Raw genomic sequence first — 18,136 nt, 5'->3', positions numbered from 1 at the left:
TGAGCTTTAAAAAGAAAATTTAAGTGATATGCTTAACTGTCAAATGATCAATTCATTCACCATGCACTCAGTAAACCTTCAGTAAATACCAAGCACTAAGCTAGGTGTGGTGGCAGGTGCCTAGAAGAAGTGGCCTCTGTCTGAGAGAGGTGCATAGCCCCGTGAGGGATAGAAACTTGAAGTGATTACAGTTCAGGGAAATATGTGCTTTTCTAAAAGCAGTTTCAAAATGGTATAGGAGTTCAGTAGGGGTGTGTATTTTAATGTGCACCTATTTTGGGGCACTGACATTGACAGGATAAAGCAAGGTGGCCACCTATTCTATTGTGAAGCTATCCTAGGAAGGCTCCTATTTCAGCAGTGTGGTCTGGCCAACTTTAAATGGGACATCTAAGCTGGAGCTGGTAGGCATTCAAATGCATGTCTCCTTGGGGCCAATCTGTTCTGTTCCATGCCACGAAACGTCCGCTATTAAGGAAAGAACAACTTGGGCACCTCATCCTAAAAACCTAGACCAGGTCTGAAGATCTGTGTAGAAGACTGGCTGCGGGAACTTTCCTGGTGGTCTGGTGGTTGAGATTCTGCTGCCAATGCAGGAGTCACAGGTTTGATTCCTGGTCTGGGAATTAACATCCCACATACTGTGCAGTGGGGCCAAAGTATTAAAAAAAAAGGGGGGGGGCAGTGGATGGGTGAAATAAGGTATCTCCTTAGGACAGAATTTTATTTATTTTTGTTTTTGGCTGCACCAGGTGTTGCTTTTACATGGGCGTTCTCTAGTTGCCGTGCGTGGGCTTCTCTTGTTGTGGAGCACAAGCTGTAGATGCAGGTTTCAGTAGTTGTGGCTCCAGGCTTAGTTGCTCCATGGCATGTGGGATCTTCCCAGACCAGGGATCAAACCTGTGTCTGCTGCACTGACAGGCAGATTCTTATCCACTGTCCCACTAGGGAAGTCCTAGGACAGAATTTTATGAACTTGTCGAAAGCTATAGGAAAAAAGCACTTAAAAAATTTAGGGGAGACACTTAAGACAGGATATTCAATGAAATAAGTATATACTATTGTACAGACCACTACTAAAAAAATTGTATTAAGCCCATTCATTGAAATATGTCAAATATGTCAAAAGATTGAGCAGTTTTTATTCTGTTTTTCTGCATTTCCTAAGATTTCTACAATGTGCATATTTCTTTTATAATTAGGAAAAATAGTGCTTATGTAAAAAAAAGTGATTCATTTCATTCCCATAGCTTGGCCGGTCGAGTGAGGCACATTGTCCATCAGGCCTTCTGGGATGTCTTGGAATCAGAACTGAATGCTGAGCCTCCTGAGTATGAACACGCCATCAAACTGTTTGAAGAAATCAGAGAGGCAAGTTGATGTTGTCTGTATTCATTAGTAATCCTCTGCCCCCACCCCACCCCAGAGGCTGTTTTTCTGCTCTCTAAAGAGTATTGGAGGCTTCTTTTGAAACACTGAGCCAGTTCAATCACTGGAAGAGTTTTTGCCTGCATCTCTGAGAGGAGGATGGAGACGGGGAAACAGGCCCGCGCTTAGCTGGTAAGGCGGTGGCTGTGGTACTTCAGAGCACAGAGCCCAGGTTAGATAGGTCTGCTTTAGTGATCTGCTTCTGCTTTCTCCTAAGTCTCAGTCTCCTGAGTGAGTAAAGTGAAAGTCGCTCAGTTGTGTCCCACTCTTTGCGACCCCATGAACTATACAACCCGTAGAATTTTCTAGGCCAGAATACTGGAGTGGATAGCCTTTCCCTTCTCCAGGGGATCTTCCCAACCCAGGGATCCAACTCAGGTTTCTTGCCTTGCAGGCAGTCTTTACCATCTGAGACACAAGGGAAGCCGGAGTCTCCTGAGTAGTTGCAAGAATTAAATCAGATGACAGTCATAGCTAGCATTTCACAAGACACTTGCTCTGTGCTAAGCACTAGAGTATTCATTTATTCCTTACCATAATGCTGTGAGGTAGTTATGCCTGTTACTATTTTATATAAAGAAACTGAGTTCCCTGACTCATCCAAGGTCACACAGCTTTGAGGGGCAGAAGGTATTTGAACTGAGGCACTCCTGCTCAGAGATCATGCTCCTAACCACATGCTGTGTGTATAAGTACAGTGTCTGCTGTGTCGTGAATAGGTTGCTCGCATAATATATGATGTGAGTGCGTGCATGCTAAGTTGCTTTAGTTGTGTCCTACTCTTTACAACCTTATGGACTGTAGTCCACCAGGCTCCTCTGTCCACGAGATTATCCAGGCAAGAATACAGAAGTGGGTTGCCATGCCTCCCTCTAGGGATCTTTCCAACTCAGGGATCGAATCCCTGTCTCTTACATCTCCTGCATTGTCATGAGGGTTCTTCACCACTAGTGCCATCTGGGAAGCCCATAATATATATTTCACATATAAATATACTGTATTATACTAATGGGGCCCATGGGGGTGTTACTATTTGCCCTTCTTTAAAAGGTTCTTTTGGATCCCTGATCTGCAACTTTTTCTTTCTTGCATGATTTCTCTGTAAACTTTTAAAAATTCTTTCAAAACTATTGCTTCCTTACCAGTTATTTTCATTGTGATGGTGTTAGTAACTTCCCACAGGAGGGAAGGGAAGGCTTTCATTCAGAAGATAGAGCTTTCTTTTTAGGACAGGACCCTGTCATGCTTCTCTGATCCACCACCAAGTCGGGGCAAACTTCCATGATATCCAGGGCATTCAAATACTGAGGGCAGGGAGCTTGGTCATCTAGACACTGAAATTTAAAAAATGACAGCCTTTCTTCATGTAATGATGTTGTTCATTCTCCCTGTGCAGATTCTCCTCTCTTTCCTGACTCCTGGTGGCAACAGGCTTCGCAACCAGATTTGTGAAGTTTTAGACACAGACCTCATTAGGCAGCAGGCTGAGCACAGTGCTGTCGACATCCAAGGCCTGGCCAACTACGTCATCAGTACCATGGGAAAGCTGTGCGCCCCCGTGCGAGATGACGACATCCGAGAGTTGAAGGCGACCAGCAACATCGTGGAGGTGCTGAGGTTAGTGCTGGCTGCTTGCATTTTCTTAAGGTACCTTTGAGTGCATTCAGAAGGGAAATGTGGGAATTGAGGGGCACAGAATAGTAATTGGTCTCCCAAAGGAAGCCTTAACCCTAGGGAAAAAACTAAGCAAGGGGTCAATCATTTATTGTGTGCGTGGAACTTTCACATAGAATGAGCAAACAAGGGTGTTAGCTGGCAGTGCTGGGCCCTAGAGATGCAGTGATGAAAGGGGCAGATATGATCTCTGACCCCAGGGAGTTTACAATTTAATGGGGAGACAACCCTGAACAAGGAATTACAGTTGTGATAAAGCGCTGTGGGAGGGGAAGTAGAGAGGATTAATAGGGCCCCCAGCAGAGGCACCTAATCTCGGCAAGGATACAGGAAGCCTTGATTAGGTAGGGTATTGGGGCTGCTTTGACATGTAAACCTTGAATTCTTAGTGATTTAAATACTAAAAGTTTGTTTCTCACTCACGCCACAGTCTGAGTCAGGGATTCTTGGTCAGGCAGCCTTTCAAGCACCATACAGGGACCCAGTCTCCTCTCCTTGGCTCCACCCAGGTCTTTGGAGTCCTTTACATTCAGCTGGTGAATGGGGAAGAGATCATGAGGAAGGCATGCTGCTGTTGCTGCTTAGTCGCTCAGTGGTGTCTGATTCTTCTGCGACCCCATGAACTGTAGCCCACCAGGCTCTTCTGTCCATGGGATTTTCCAGGCAAGATTACTGGAGTGGTTAGCCATTCCCTTCTCTAGGTGATCTTCCCAACCCAAGGATTGAACCCACTGAGCCACCTGGGAAGCCCTGAGGAAGGCATATTAAATGTTTAACCACCTCGGCCCAGAAGTGACATATTCCACTGACTATGCCTAGTCCTGTGGCCCCATGTAGATTGAAGTGGTTCTAGGCAATGTGATTGCTGTGTGAAATCACATTTTCCAGCCACACATCCACACTGCAGAAAGGGAAATGGACCTTTGGTGGTTGGTTAGCTAACTCTGCTGCAGCTTCCCTAAGGAAGTGATGTATACAGTAAGATCATAGGACTCTAGCTGTGATCCCAGAGGAAAGAGGAGTCTATAGTACTTTTTGCCATTGAGGCAAATTCTTCTCCCTCCTTTGTGTGTGTGTGTGTGTGTGTGTGTGTGTGTGTATGTGAATACAGCCACATAAAGAATTAAATTTCATGTAATAGTATTGGAAAGGGAAGGAGAGGAAACTGGTTTGCATATAGCAAGTTCCTTATTTTATGACTTTGGGAAAGTTGACAATTTCTCAAGTCACACTTTCTTCATCTGTAAAATGGGTTGTAAATATCCTTAAGAGTTGTGTTCAGCTCTGGCAGGTTGAGATTCTTCAGCTGTGGAATCCTTGCTTTGAATGATCTTATTACCCATGTGTGATAATCAAATCTGTGGTGTTCATCTTGCTCATATATTGAGCACCTAGTGGTTGGTACTGCCCCTGCATTTCTAATACGCTATCTCATTGACTCTTCACAACATCTCTCCAAGGTTGATCGTGTCCCTTTCTTTCACAGGTGAGGAAACTAAGGCTCAGAGAGATTGAGTGACTTGTTCCTGGCCACAGAGCTGGTCAGTTGTAAAGCTCTGATTGAACACAGGGCTGCCCAACTCTGAAATGCAGTGTTTTCCCTGGTGCTTCACTGCCCTGTCCTTTTCTTTTTTCTTTTTTTCTTATTTCCTTAGGAATAGAAACAGGGTATACTATATTCAGACGCCTTAAAATTTCAGGGACTTTCAAATGAAAATTCCTTCTTGAATCTTTTTTTGTCTCATTGTTAAGACTCATTGTTTATACTTCTTAGTGTCTGTCAGTCTATGGCTGAATGTAATGAATCAGTTGGAAGTATATTTGCTAAAGCAAATACTCTTGAGATCTCTGGAAGAATACATTTGGAATGCATGTGTAATGCTTTTTATGAAAAGTGTCCTTGTCAAAGCGATTGGAATTTCAAAACCATTTCGGAGATGTTTATCTTTTCCAGTCTGTAAAATAAATAATAGTTAATGAATTTCAGATGATTTTCTTGATCACCTGTCTAACTATTTTAACTCTGAAATTTTTAGACAAATATTTCATGTCCTGGACCTCATGAAAATGGACATGGTGAATTTTACAATTCGGAGTCTCAGACCACATCTTCAGCGTCAGTTGGTAGATTATGAGAGAGCCAAGTTCCAAGAAATTTTAGAAGAAACTCCAAGTAAGTAAAATATGTGTGGATATATAGTGAAATGGGGTGAAATATGGCATTTTGGTTTTTGATATCTTAAATAGTATTACTAAAGACTTTTGGCATTTCTGTTCAACATTTTTTTGACTTCCAAAGTTAATATCACAAACTTACAGCTGTTAACTTTGACCCCAGGAACTGCGCTAAGCACTACTCTTTACTCATTAAAAAAAAAAAAAAAGAAACATTTATTAACCACCTGCTGTGTCCCAGATACATCTTGGGTGCTGTAGATATGACAGTGAACAAAAAATAAAGTTGCAGCTCCCAAGGAGATGGCCGAGCAGGCATGACAAAAAAACAAGCATATATGGTCGGATGTGTTATTTAGTGCTATGAATAAAAGTAGGATAAAGAAACAGACAGTAATGGGGCAGGAGTGAGGGTAAGAGGTGATTTTTTTAGGTGAGGTGGACTGAGAGGCCTCTCAGAGAAGTAACATTTGAGCAGAGTTTGCAAAGGAATGAGGAAGGGCCATGTGAAGATGTGAGGGAAGAACATTCCAGCCAGAGAGAGCTGCAAGTACAAAGGCCTTGCAGTGGAAACTTGCTTGTGTTTTGCACAAACACAGGGCAGACAGTGTGGCTGGAGTAGAGCAGGCAGGAAAGAGTGGTTACAGTTGAGGCCAAGAAGTAGACCAAGGCAGGTCCTATAGAGCCTTGTTAGGAAATACGAGGAATTTGGATTTCAGTCCAAATGTGATGGGGAGTCATCGGAGAGCTTGAAGAGGGAAGCAGCATCTGCTTTTTATTTTTATTTATTTATTTATTTTTGCTTTTTATTTTTAAAACATACTCTGACTCCTGGGTAGAGAATAAATCATATGGGAGCAAGAAGGAAAACAAGGACACCAATTAGGTGGTATCACAGATGGTGGATGGTCCAAATGGTGGTGGTAGAAGATAGTGAGAAGAGATCAGGTTCTGGTTGTATTTTGAAAATGGAGTAACAAGATTTGCTGCAAGTTGGATGGGGGAAAAACAAGAGTGGAAGATGACTCTAAGCAACTTGATGAATACTGATGCCTATTAGTAAGATGGGAGAGACCCAGGAAAGGAGGGTGGGAGACGAGATGAAGTCAGAGTTCAGTTTTGGACCTGTGAACTTTGAGATCTTGTTTGACATCAATATGAAGATACCAGGAGGGATTTAGGAATGAGATTGGAGTTTGGGGGAATGGTGAGCACTGGGAGTGTACATCTAAAGCCAAGGAACTGGATAGTAGCTGACACATATAGAATGCTTACCATATTCTAAACACTTTACCTGTTTTAACTGATTTAATCTTTATGAAAATTTTAGGAAATTACTCCCTATGTATGGATGAGGAAACTGAGACAGAGAGAGGCTCAATAACTTGCCACCATAATACAACTTGAGAGTTGTAGAGCTGGGACTCACCCAAGAAGTCTGACTCCACACTCCTGTCCACTCCATGCTCTTATCCCAGGGTCACCCTGGGTGAAATTACTTAGACAGTGAGTGTAGATACTGAGTGGGCCTGACCTGGGACTCTTGCACATCTAGAGCTTAAGAAGAGAAGAAAGATCTAACAACAGAGACTGTGTAGCCAGAGAGGGGAAGAAAGACAGGAGAGGGTGGTGTCCTGCAAAACAAGTGAAGAATGTGTTCAGGGATCAGCTGTGACAAGCGCTAAGTGGTCAAGAAAGATGAAGACCAAGGCTTTATCATGGTATGAGACCGTATGAGGCTCCTTGGTAACTGTGATGGGAGCAGTTTCAGTGGACTAGTGGACATTAAATCCAGACCAGAAGCAGAGAGAGGAGAAAGTATGACCTCACTGAATCCTCACAATTCCTTAGTGGGGGAGGTACTGTTATTCCCTTCATTCCACAGGTGAGGAAATTGAGATGCCAGATGTTGGGCAACTGGCAAGAGGCTAGCTCATTGGTTCACTTATTAGCAAACCCTTGACAGCAGCCTCTGGGCTTCAGTTGCAACCACAGTCTAAGTCTGGGTTAGGTCATTCCCCCCATGCTACCTTCCCCTCGTGGACTGTGCTCTTCTGTCAGGACAGTCAATATGATAGCCTTATGAATACAGAGCCAAACACATGCCTCCTTTAAAGGGATTCCAGCAGGCTGAAGCCTGTCCAGGGAAGAGGGCAGGGGCCATTGAGGGTGACATGAGGAATAGTCAGTAAAGCTGGGCCCATAGTGCCTGGTACCAGGGAGACTCAGGTGGGCCATGAGCACTGCCTGCCCTGTGATTAGTGATTCAGGGCTTTAGTTAAGTTCTGAAGGGCAGACTAGGACCCATGGGAGGGAAGTAGCCAACAGCCAATTTAGACCTTACTAGCAGCTGGAGCTGCTCTTTTAACTTCAGAATGGACTTCCTGTCATTCATAGTAGCCCATGCTAGCTAACATTTTGTTTGCACACTTATTGTGTGCCAAGACCTTATTATGTGCCAAACACCTTACATTTATTAGCTTATTCATGCTTCACAAATCACCCTATGAGACTGCTATCACCCACTGTTTTTAAAGGAAGAAATTGAGGTTAAAGTAAGAGATTACTAGTGGGTGGAAGAGGCTGGATAACTCAGCCGTGTCTCTGCCCCAAAGCATACGCATTCAACCACTATGCAAAACTGACTCTCTCCAAACAGTATACCAACTGTCTTGAGGGTATTTGCAGAGAAAGTTCTAGCATTGAGTGGCAGATATGACTAGATGATGTCTAAGGATCCTTCTGCAACAAAAATTCTCTTGACTTTAGGGTTACATTATTTTGGTTTCAAAGCCAGAGAGGGATTATGGGAAATAGAAACCTACATCAACCCTGGATCTGAAACCTGAACTATTAATATGATAACCATGTTCTTAGCAGCATTTTCCTGAGACTCACTGGTTGGTTTCATTTGTGTCCCTGTGTGTTCATATACACGTGTACAAATGTCTCCATGTCTTGAGTCAAGATGGGCCTGTAATCGTGAACAAATCCCTTAATATAGGGTTGAACTACAGTTTTGTTCATCTCAAATGATTTGTTTCTCTCCTTGAAATCCAGACTTAGTCACTTGTATTTCACTCGTACCTTTCACATTGACTTGGATATTTCCAGAGATTTAAGAATAGAATGAATCCAGCTGTGCAAATAGGTCATTATTGCCCAGCTCTAAATATGTTCCCAGAGAAATCAGGAGTCCAGGAAGCAGAGTGTATGTCAGCTGTTAATTATATCCTCAAGTCACGCTGCCAAAAGTCGGCCACTGTGCCCTGCTATCAAAATAAGAGTCTTACAGTACTGCACAGAAGTACAAAAGTGTTGGATTTTTGTGTGTACATGATTTTTATAAGATAATTATTTGGAAAATCAATATTTAGAAGTACTCTAGGTTTCCTAGTTGACTCCCCAAAAGATTCTATTTTGCCAACAGAGAGATTTTATGTCATCTCCCTATTTAAAATACACCCAAGAAAGGCTTACGCAGTGATTGGGTATGTGTCTTAAATGTCAGCAAAATAACCACATTAGATCCAACAACTAAATTATCTGTGGAAAGAATGGCACATAACCCCCAGGCCACAAGTAATTTTTCAGATACTCAGAAAGAAGAGGTTTTATTTATTTAGATCATCTCTTATATCTGATAAAATGTTCTCAGGAACTTCATTTCATGTGATTCAGAAATCCTCATGGGACATAAATATTTTTCAAAAAATAAATGAAATTTCATTATGATTATCTTTGCCTGGCACCCAAGGCATTCGGGAAATATTTATGGAACATTTTAGAGTTGAGCAAGCTGATGCTCAGCAGCAACCTGCCCAAAGACAGAGCCATGCAGCCGAGAAATAGCAAAGCTGGGACTGGAAACCAAGTCTCCCCTGGCCAAGCCAGGAGTAAACCAAGCTGCTGCCTTTATTCTTCTCTTTGGATTTTTCAATTTTGTGTTGTATCAGCTGAGTTATATCAGAGGCAACAGAAACTCACTGGCTGATTTAGCAGAAAAGGAAGTGAATGGAAGGAGAGGGCAGTTCACAGAAAAGCTAAAACTTCCTGAGTCTGTGCAAGGCCAGAAATCAGGAGGGCATCAAGAATCTGGAGAGGAAAAAACAAGGGGAATTTCCCAGCTGCGTCCTCAGATGGTTAATGTGCACTTCAACATGGACCATCCTTGAACGCTGTAATCATCATTCAGAGTCCCAGGAAAGAGTCTGAGAGGCGTACGACTCAGCCAGGCCAACCCCTGGGTAGGGAGGTTGCCTGGTCCTGGTCATGGGGCCTCTAATTAACATCTGCAAAAAGCATGGAGTGAAGGAAATGATTTCTCAAAATCAGTACCAACAAAAGGGAAGGTGAGGTGTAGCCAGGCATAAAAGAGTGGATGTCACGGATAAGCAGACTACATTCTTCTAACTGAAAAGTGGAATATTTTGTGTGAATATTTTCCGGAATATTGAAAATAGGGGCCAGGCTAGCTCTTAGTCTTTGCAATTCTGAACAGGCATCATTCAGTAAACCAGGAGAATGGTGTAGAATACATGAATGCGAGTCCCTGGCATTGTCCAAACCTTTAAATAGCCCCTATTTTCAATATTCTGGAATTTCAAAAGAGTTGGACATGACTGAGCATCTGAACACCCACTCACACACACAGAGCTGGCCTAATAAGTACAGTAGGAAGTGTTCCCTCCTCTTGCTTTCTGAAAGTTTGCAAAAAACACCTTATATCTTTTAGTTTGATTTGCATGCACTGTGTATATCAGTAAAAGGGAAAGATATTTTCAGGTGTCAGGGACTAAATCAATTTGCCAATCTGAAGGAGACTATTTGAGTCAGTCCTTAAGCCCATGGTTAACTCCAGAGATAGTGAATTAAAAAGGAAACCTGCCAGGTCTCATACCAGATATAGAGAGCAGAAGCTTTTTGAGAACCTACTAAGTGACAAGTACCACTGGGAAAATGTTTGATTAGTTTCCAAAGCAAGGTACAGTACCTAGTGTATAGTGGTACTCAGTTGCCTTTGAAGAAATTAATGGAGAGGCTTTTTTTTCATATGAAAAATCAAGTACCAATGCCTCTTAGGGTTGACCTTGCTCTTGGAGCCGCTCAGAGCAGTCGATATTCTTGCTTATGGGAGTGAAATCTCAGCAGCGTGCATGTGTGCTTAGCTGTGTCCAACTCTTTGGGACCCCTGGACTGGGGCCCCCAAGGCTCCTCTGTCCATGGGATTATGCCAGCAAGAATCCTAGAGTAGGTTGCCGTTTCTTCCTCCAGGGGATCTTCTCGATGCAGAGATCGAACCCATGTCTCCTGCTGCTCCTGCATTGGCAGGTGGATTTTCTTTACCACTGAGCCACCTGGGAAGCCCCTGAAATCTTAGCAGATCCCTTAGAGAAAATCCTTGTTTCCCTCTAAACTCTTGCTCTTTCTGCTTTACCAATTGTTCTCACGCTTGGTTACATATAAGGGTCACCTGAAGTGTTTAAACACAGATGCCTGAGCCCATCTCAGGCTGATTAAATCAAAATCTCCAAGAGCCTACACCCAAAATCTTTTTTAAGTTCCCAAGGTGATTCTACCATCAGCCAGGATTGAGAACCTCTGTGCTACACTGTTGCTTTTGTTTGAGATAACTAAATGGGCTTTTAAATGTGTCAGTTGTAAATGATCACACTTGTAGTATATAAATGCTTATTACCGCCACATTGTAATTATACCCGTGATGTTGCCACTCTTTCTCTCTGTTGGATGTCTTTTAAAGACTGCAAGTCTTTTACTTCTTTATAAACAAAACTGGGAAAACCAAGGACAACATTTGCCAACTGAAGAGAAGTAAAGTTGTGAAATTCTGGGGGTGGTATAGCAAATGGAGCTGCTCATAAATTACCCCTGTTTAAGGGCTGGGTCTGATGAAGAATTTCAGGGTGACTATTCTTTATTTCATTCTCTGGGTTTTTTTTGTTGTTGTTTTTTTTTTTTAATCTGCACCTGTGTTCGGTCTGCATTTTAAAGCAATCGGCACCTTATAAATTCTACCAAATGCATACTTTTAATAAGAAATGTGGTCTAAAGAATAATTTATTTCTAGGCGTAAACCTTAGAACTGGGTCTGAAGTAAAAAAAAAAAAAAAGTGTTCATACCAGCATGTTGGGAAAGGCATAGCTCTGATCAGACACTCCAAGGGGTCTGGAACGCAAAATGTTTAATCACCACTGCTTTTAATCTAGATAACTTCTCTGCACAAGGCTCAGGGTCATGTGTGAGCTGGCCTGTCTGTCCATCTGAGGCTATCTGCAGCAACTCTCTCCTCCCTTCCCCACTTCTTTATGGACCAGCAGTACAGATTTGCTTGTAGCATCCAAATTGCCATGCTTTCCCATTATTCCGTCTCTTTGTGTGGCCTGTTCTCCTAGTCTGGAGTGACAGCTCTTTCCTCTATCTGCCTTGTGTCACTTACGGAGTTCTTCCTCTTAGACTCTACCATAGGCAGCCTCTCCTCCCTCCACCCAACTGCACCTTCTAGTACTCACTGTCTTCTGCTGTAATCACGAGCTCACATGACTGTCTGTCCACCTGGACCGTAGCTCCTGGAGGGTCGTGGCCGTCTTACCGTTCATCGTGTGTGGGATGCACAAATGAAGGAGTCTATCAGCCGTAGGACAAGTGTGTGGCCTTTTCCCTTGCAGGTGCTCTTGATCAAACTACAGAGTGGATAAAGGAATCTGTCCATGAAGAGTTACTTTCTCTTTCTGAGGCTACTTTAACCCCTGGAGCCGAAAACAACTCCAAGCCAAGCCTGAGCCCTACGTTGGTGCTAAATAATAGTTACTTGAAACTGTTACAGTGGGATTATCAGAAAAAAGAATTACCAGAGGTGAGTGAGTTTTTTTTCCCTTTGGCTTCCCTCAAGTTTTCAATATTCTAATTCTTTTGTTCAAACAGTATATCAGCTGGTCTGTCTGTGTTGCATGTGGTTTAATGACCTTAACTGGAATCAGATGAAAAATGGGGGTTTGGATGTAACACTGCTGATTTTACACGTTCATGGTACTGAGCTTCCCTTTCTATTTTTAAACCTTAAATATGCTAGACACTCATGACAGATGGAGCACGTCTTCAGGAACTGACAGAAAAGCTGAATCAACTGAAAATGATTGCCTGCCTGGCCCTTATCACCAACAACATGGTGGGTGCTCTTACAGAAGGCCTACCTGAGCTTGCAGTCAGACTAAAAAGGATTTCAGCTGTTCTACTTGAAGGCATGAACAAAGAGTGAGTTCCAGCATTTTTATCTGCTCTCCCTTGTATTCCAGCTCTGCATGTGTTTCAGAGAACATGAACAACCTTGGAAAATCTGGATGTGGTATTTAGGACCGTGCTTTAGAGAAGCTTAGCTCATGCCTTCTTTTCCTAGAGTTTCTTTTCATCTCTCTGAAGGCTCAGATGTCCCTCGTTGGTAGGGAGAGGTCTTTTCCATAACAGGTGCCAGGGTGAGTGTAGTGTTTCCACTTAGGACGGATGTGTGTACAAGCTCTCCTTTGACAGTGTTGTGGAAAAAACAAACAATACCTAGAAATTCATCATGCTCAGGGTCTATCAGAGAGGCTTTCTGATTCAGTTGTTCTGACTCTATCATTTTTCTGCAACGAAATGTTTACCAGCTTCACAGATCCAGCCTCTGTGAAGCCTACAGAAGTAGTGACATCTCTATCCTTCAGAGATGTTTTACAAGTCAGTGAAAGTTTTGTCTTTGCCACATTCATTTCTCAGTATCAAGCCATCACTGAATACTAGAATCCCATTTCAATTTTGTATTATTGGGAATCCTGTCCAAGTCAGAAAATTTCTAATCCTGGCCAATGACCGGGTGTTTCCATGGGTCTCCTATGTGTCAGTTCCTCTTGCTGACTGTCCTCTCAGGTGTTTTCAGGGATTTTACACCCAATACATCCAACATCCCATCTTCCTGCTTATTATTCAGAGAGCACATGCGTGACTTGATAAAATCCTAGATCTTAAAAGCCAAACTAGCCCAAGTGGTTCCGGCAATCCAGAGTTCTCATTTTGACCTAAAACTCAGAGAGAATAGGATTTGCCTTGGGCTGTACACCAAGAAAAGGCCAAGCCAAAGCCCAAGCCCAAGCCCAAGCCTGACTGTCAAGTCCCTGCCCTTTCTACTGATCCTGGTGCTAACCTGCCAGGCTCTTTTCTTTCACATTCCAGGACCCAAGACCTGTAAGGAAAAGAAACCTGTTCTGATTTTGCAGAAACCTGCTCTTAGCATTTCCCCACACTGGTTAACCATCATTTTCCAGGAATTCTAAGTTATTAAGCCTTTAGTGAGTCCCCAAATACTGCTTAGTGTTAGCTGCTCAGTCGTGTCCAACTCTTTGCAACCCCATGGACTATAGCTCAACAGGCTTCTCTGTCCATTGAATTCTCCAGGCAAGATTACTGGAGTAGGTTGCCATTTTCTACTCCAGAAGATCTTCCTAACCAGGGACTGAACCCGCATCTCTGTGTATCTTGTATTGGCAGGCAGATTCTTTACTACTGAGCCACCTGGGAAGCCCTCCAGTACTGCCTAAGTATTCATATGAAGCGCATGGCAAAATGGTTACTAAAAGGACAGGCTTTTGGGTTAGACAAACCAGGGTTTAAATCCTAGCTGAGTCACTCTGAGTCTCACGGCCTCACTTATAAGAAGGGATATAAAGATACTACCTTAGAGTTATGCCAACTTAAGATGACATTTGAAAAGACCCTGATGCTGGGAGGGATTGGGGGCAGGAGGAGGAGGGGACGACAGAGGATGAGATGGCTGGATGGCATCACTGACTCAATGGACATGAGTTTGGGTAAACTCTGGGAGTTGGTGATGGACAGGGAGGCCTGGCGTGCTATGGTTCATGGGGTTGCAAAGAGTCAGATACGACTGAGTGACTGAACTGAACTGAAGATGACTTGTGTGTAGCATTTAGTGCAGGTGTGTGGCACGTGGTAAGTGCTTGATAAATGTTAGCTCTTAATACCTATTTAGTTGTTAAGTCGTCATCTTTATAGTTGTTCTGCCTATCTGATTGTTTTGTTGTTTTGTCTAATTCCTCTCACCACCATCCCCCCTTCTATTATCCTTTAATCCATTTTGCACAAAGTTGTCTTAAAGATCCTTTCTGAATAGCAAGATGCAATTTTCAATATCATTTACAATAGTGTGGACACGGCAAATGCTGCTTCCTATTATACCTTTTTCATTACCTATTAAATCACCACCACTAACTACTTTTTACATCTTTCCAGACTGTATATATTTGGAATTACTGATCAGCTACTTGAAAGTAACAGTGGGAAAGAGTCTCTTATCTTTCATCATGATAGGTCAAGAGGTTTAGGTAATTTGTCTTTATGGTGTTGGCCTCTGAATATCTTTATTTCTTGTTTTTTGGTTGGTGTTAAAGGTTTCTTGCACAGGCATGGATAAATGAATTGATTCTATCTTATTTTCTAAGCACATTAAAAACAAAATCTATGACTGAATCCACTCAGGCCAGAGGGTTTATTTTGCAAATTAAACAAATATTTTCTATCCTTTTCTGATAGCCCTGCCTGAAAATGGGGTTGTGGATTTATTTTTAGGGACCACATTTTTCTGTCTGTGCTTTTTGTATTTCCTACAGAATTGAGTGGTTTTAAGCATTTAAAAGTCTGATGCATATAAAGCTTGGTGGTTGGGAGGAGCTTCTTATTTTCTAAGCTCATTCTAATAGAGGTAATTTTTGTCTATATAAGATAAAATTGGTATACATTTGAAACAAGCTGGTATATTTTTTAAACAAACAAAAACCTGATGAATAAAAGCTGTCCCTGGTGGAATTATTGTTTCATATTTTGTAGGACCTTTAACTTGAAGGAAGTCCTGAATTCTATCAGCATTCAGACTTGTGTTGAGGTTAACAAGACCCTAATGGAGAGAGGTTTACCAACTTTAAATGCTGAGGTTCAAGCTAACCTTGTAGGCCAATTCTCAAGCATTGAAGAAGAAGACAATCCTATCTGGTCTTTAATTGGTGAGTCCGTATATTTTTATTGGTTTCTCTTTCAATGTCAATATGCTTTACCATGCTGGCTTTGGCTAATGTTAAGTATCAATCAAATTTTAGTCTTAAACAGATTACCTGCTTCTCATGGTGAATAAATATTGAAAACATGAAGAAAGCATTAATATTTTCAAAGCTTTGGGACTCACTGCTGCTTATGTGTGTATATGTAGTGGAGTGGGGGAATGTTTCAGGGTCTTCTACCTTACTACCCAGCTGATAGGGTTTTATGAAGAAAATAACATCATGCTGCCATCATTTTAAATTCCCAGATCAATACAGCAATCCAAACAAGATGGCAGTATGTTCACAGAAAATAGACCGATGCTCTGATGGAAGCTAACCTGTGTGAGCTGAGGCCCCTTGCTTGGTCATGCTTAGAAAGACTAAAAGTTAAAAGGGCCATAGAACTGAGAGGCATAGTGGGTTTTTTTTTTTTTTTTTCTACTTGATTGCTAAGAAAATGAATATCTCAGGATCAAATTGTGTTGGCGAGTTGGGGAAATGGAGAATGTATCAGGACTTTTTTCTGTTACCTGTGACAGATAATTTAAAACTCTAAAGTGGCTTCCCAGGTGGCTCAGTGGTAAAGAATCTGCCTGCCAAGCAGGAGACCTGGGTTTGATCCCTGGTTCTGGGAGATTCCCTGGAGAAGGAAATCCACTCTAGTATTCTTGCCTGGGAAATCCCATGGAGAGAGGATCCTGATGGGCTACAGTCCATGGGGTTGCAAAGGGTCAGACATGGCTTAGTGACTAAACAACAAAGTGGCTTAAGTAGGAAGGGACTGTACTTGCTCATATCACAGAAAAGAGCATTTGGGGGGATTGGCTGCTGGTACAGCTTAATCAGAGTTCAGATGATGTCTTGGCACTGTTTCCCACTTGTGGTCCCTCAGCGCTGCCTTCCTCTGGGATGGCTGTCTTTAAAATAGTCTCTTCCCAGCATAACAAGATGACTTCCACTCCAGCCTGCATTTTTCCATATTTAAATCAAGCCAAAAAAAAAAAAAGTCAGTTTCCCTCCCCTCTTAGCTCAAACTGTGACCCTAGAATTGAATCCCATTAGCTCCACTTGGTGATCACAACCCATTTTTGGTGGCCAGAGTGGAAGAAACTTAACCCCAAGACATGTGTTCAGTTCCTGGAGCCAAGGTGAGTCAGCTTTACCTGAACACCTGATCTGAAACTAGGGAAGCAGTTGTTTCCCCCAGACAGAATCAGGGTGCTGTGGCCGTAAGAAGGGGACGAGGGTGATGTGGGAGACAAAAGCAAGTGTCAGCTGCAGTGGGAGAGGACCAGATGGAGGAAGGAGTGTGGAATTTGAATATCCAAACATTCCAAGAGGAATCTGCACATTTTCAAAGCACCGCCCTGACTTCTCTAGGAACACAAACACTGGTTATTATTTAGCTGAGATTCTTAAAGGGTGTCTTTCAACCTTATCCCTGGGGACATGGGATGCTGGTGATCTAATCCACCCAGGCCACGTAAGAGCTCTGGTGTGCAGCACGTGGGCTTCGAGGGGTGGCAGTGAGTACAGTAACACACACAGCATAACCTCAGCTGCCTGTGGCCGAGCCCTGCCTGCATGACCTTCACTGCTGACAAGTGTGTCACAGCCTGTCACCTCCGGCTGTACAGCCAGCACGTGGGCCATGGTGCTTCTCGGAGGAGGAGGGGCAGGCTGTCAGCCGTCTCTGCCTCATACCAGGAGACCCTCGCTAGTGCACAGGTCTCATGAGGAGGATGGGATGCATCTTTGCTCATCGGAATTTCCCCAGACCATGGGGGGTGGGGCCCAGAGATGACCTTTAATAGATATAGGACGTGTCAATCACAGATTGGCACTTGCCATCTACCTCTCTAAGGATTAAATCATGTGCTGCTGCAGCTGCTGACCTCCAACACCCCCTGAAAGGAGTTCAGGATGGAGAATAGAAAAGAGGCACTCTGTGCTCAGGGGAAAACTGGCAGGATAGGTCTTCACGTAGTTAGATATTCTCCGGAGCTGATTTTATGAGCCCAATTCATATATCTCCTCATATTTGGAAAAACACTAAAATCCTTCATAGTGATGACTGTTTCTCGTGACTAGCAGAAGCTTCATGAAACTAGCAGAACCTTTTGTAAAATGTGTTTTTGATTGCATGTATTCCCCCTTCTGGAGAAGGCAATGGCACCCTACTCCAGTACTCTTGCCTGGAAAATCCCATGGATGGAGGAGCCTGGTAGGCTGCAGTCCATGGGGTCGCTAAGAGTCGGACACGACTGAGTGACTTCACTTTCACTTTTCACTTTCATGCATTGGAGAAGGAAATGGCACCCCACGCCAGTACTCTTGCCTGGAAAATCCTAGGGATTGGGGAGCCTGGTGGGCTGCCGTCTATGGGGTCGCACAGAGTCGGACACGACTGAAGTGACTTAACAGCAGCAGCAGCAGCATTCCCCCTTCACCAAAATCACATATATACTGTCCCTTTCCCCTATGACTCTGGAACAGTCTCTCAGAGCTATCTGAGGTACTGTCTCCCAGGCTGCAGTCCTCATATTGCCCCAAATAGAACTCAATTTGCAACTCACATTGTGCATTTTTTTTTAAGTCAGCAGTGAAGTGGATGAATGAATGCATGGAGAGCTGGAGCAGTCAAATGTCTCTCACCTGAGGCCATATAACCAGCGGGTCTCAGGGTAGGGAGCCTTCCTGTCTGACTCACTTTCTCACCTGCTCTGATGGGTACTCCAGTCAGAGCTGGAGCCCT

At 43.1% G+C, this 18,136-nt stretch overlaps 1 protein-coding gene and 1 long non-coding RNA gene across 2 annotated transcripts in view; one reads left to right on the top strand and one right to left on the bottom strand.

The window, feature by feature from the left end:
* Positions 1-18,136, top strand: part of TCP11L2 (t-complex 11 like 2) — a 40,343-nt gene that overhangs the window by 17,055 nt on the left and 5,152 nt on the right. The window contains exons 4-9 of the mRNA XM_006069581.4: positions 1,251-1,371; positions 2,825-3,045; positions 5,139-5,275; positions 11,965-12,152; positions 12,369-12,550; positions 15,173-15,345. Coding sequence (XP_006069643.2) covers positions 1,251-1,371; positions 2,825-3,045; positions 5,139-5,275; positions 11,965-12,152; positions 12,369-12,550; positions 15,173-15,345 — 1,022 coding nt within the window. The remainder of the gene's footprint in view (positions 1-1,250; positions 1,372-2,824; positions 3,046-5,138; positions 5,276-11,964; positions 12,153-12,368; positions 12,551-15,172; positions 15,346-18,136) is intronic.
* On the bottom strand, positions 1,119-11,948 carry LOC123333232. The gene is made up of 2 exons (XR_006550447.2): positions 11,809-11,948; positions 1,119-1,350 (listed from the first exon to the last, which is right to left on the bottom strand). It is a non-coding gene; the product is annotated as an uncharacterized LOC123333232 (long non-coding RNA).

This window comes from Bubalus bubalis, chromosome 4 (genome assembly GCF_019923935.1).
Source record: "Bubalus bubalis isolate 160015118507 breed Murrah chromosome 4, NDDB_SH_1, whole genome shotgun sequence".
NCBI classification, from domain to species: Eukaryota; Metazoa; Chordata; class Mammalia; order Artiodactyla; family Bovidae; genus Bubalus; species Bubalus bubalis.
This window is presented reverse-complemented; position numbering and strand designations above follow the sequence as displayed.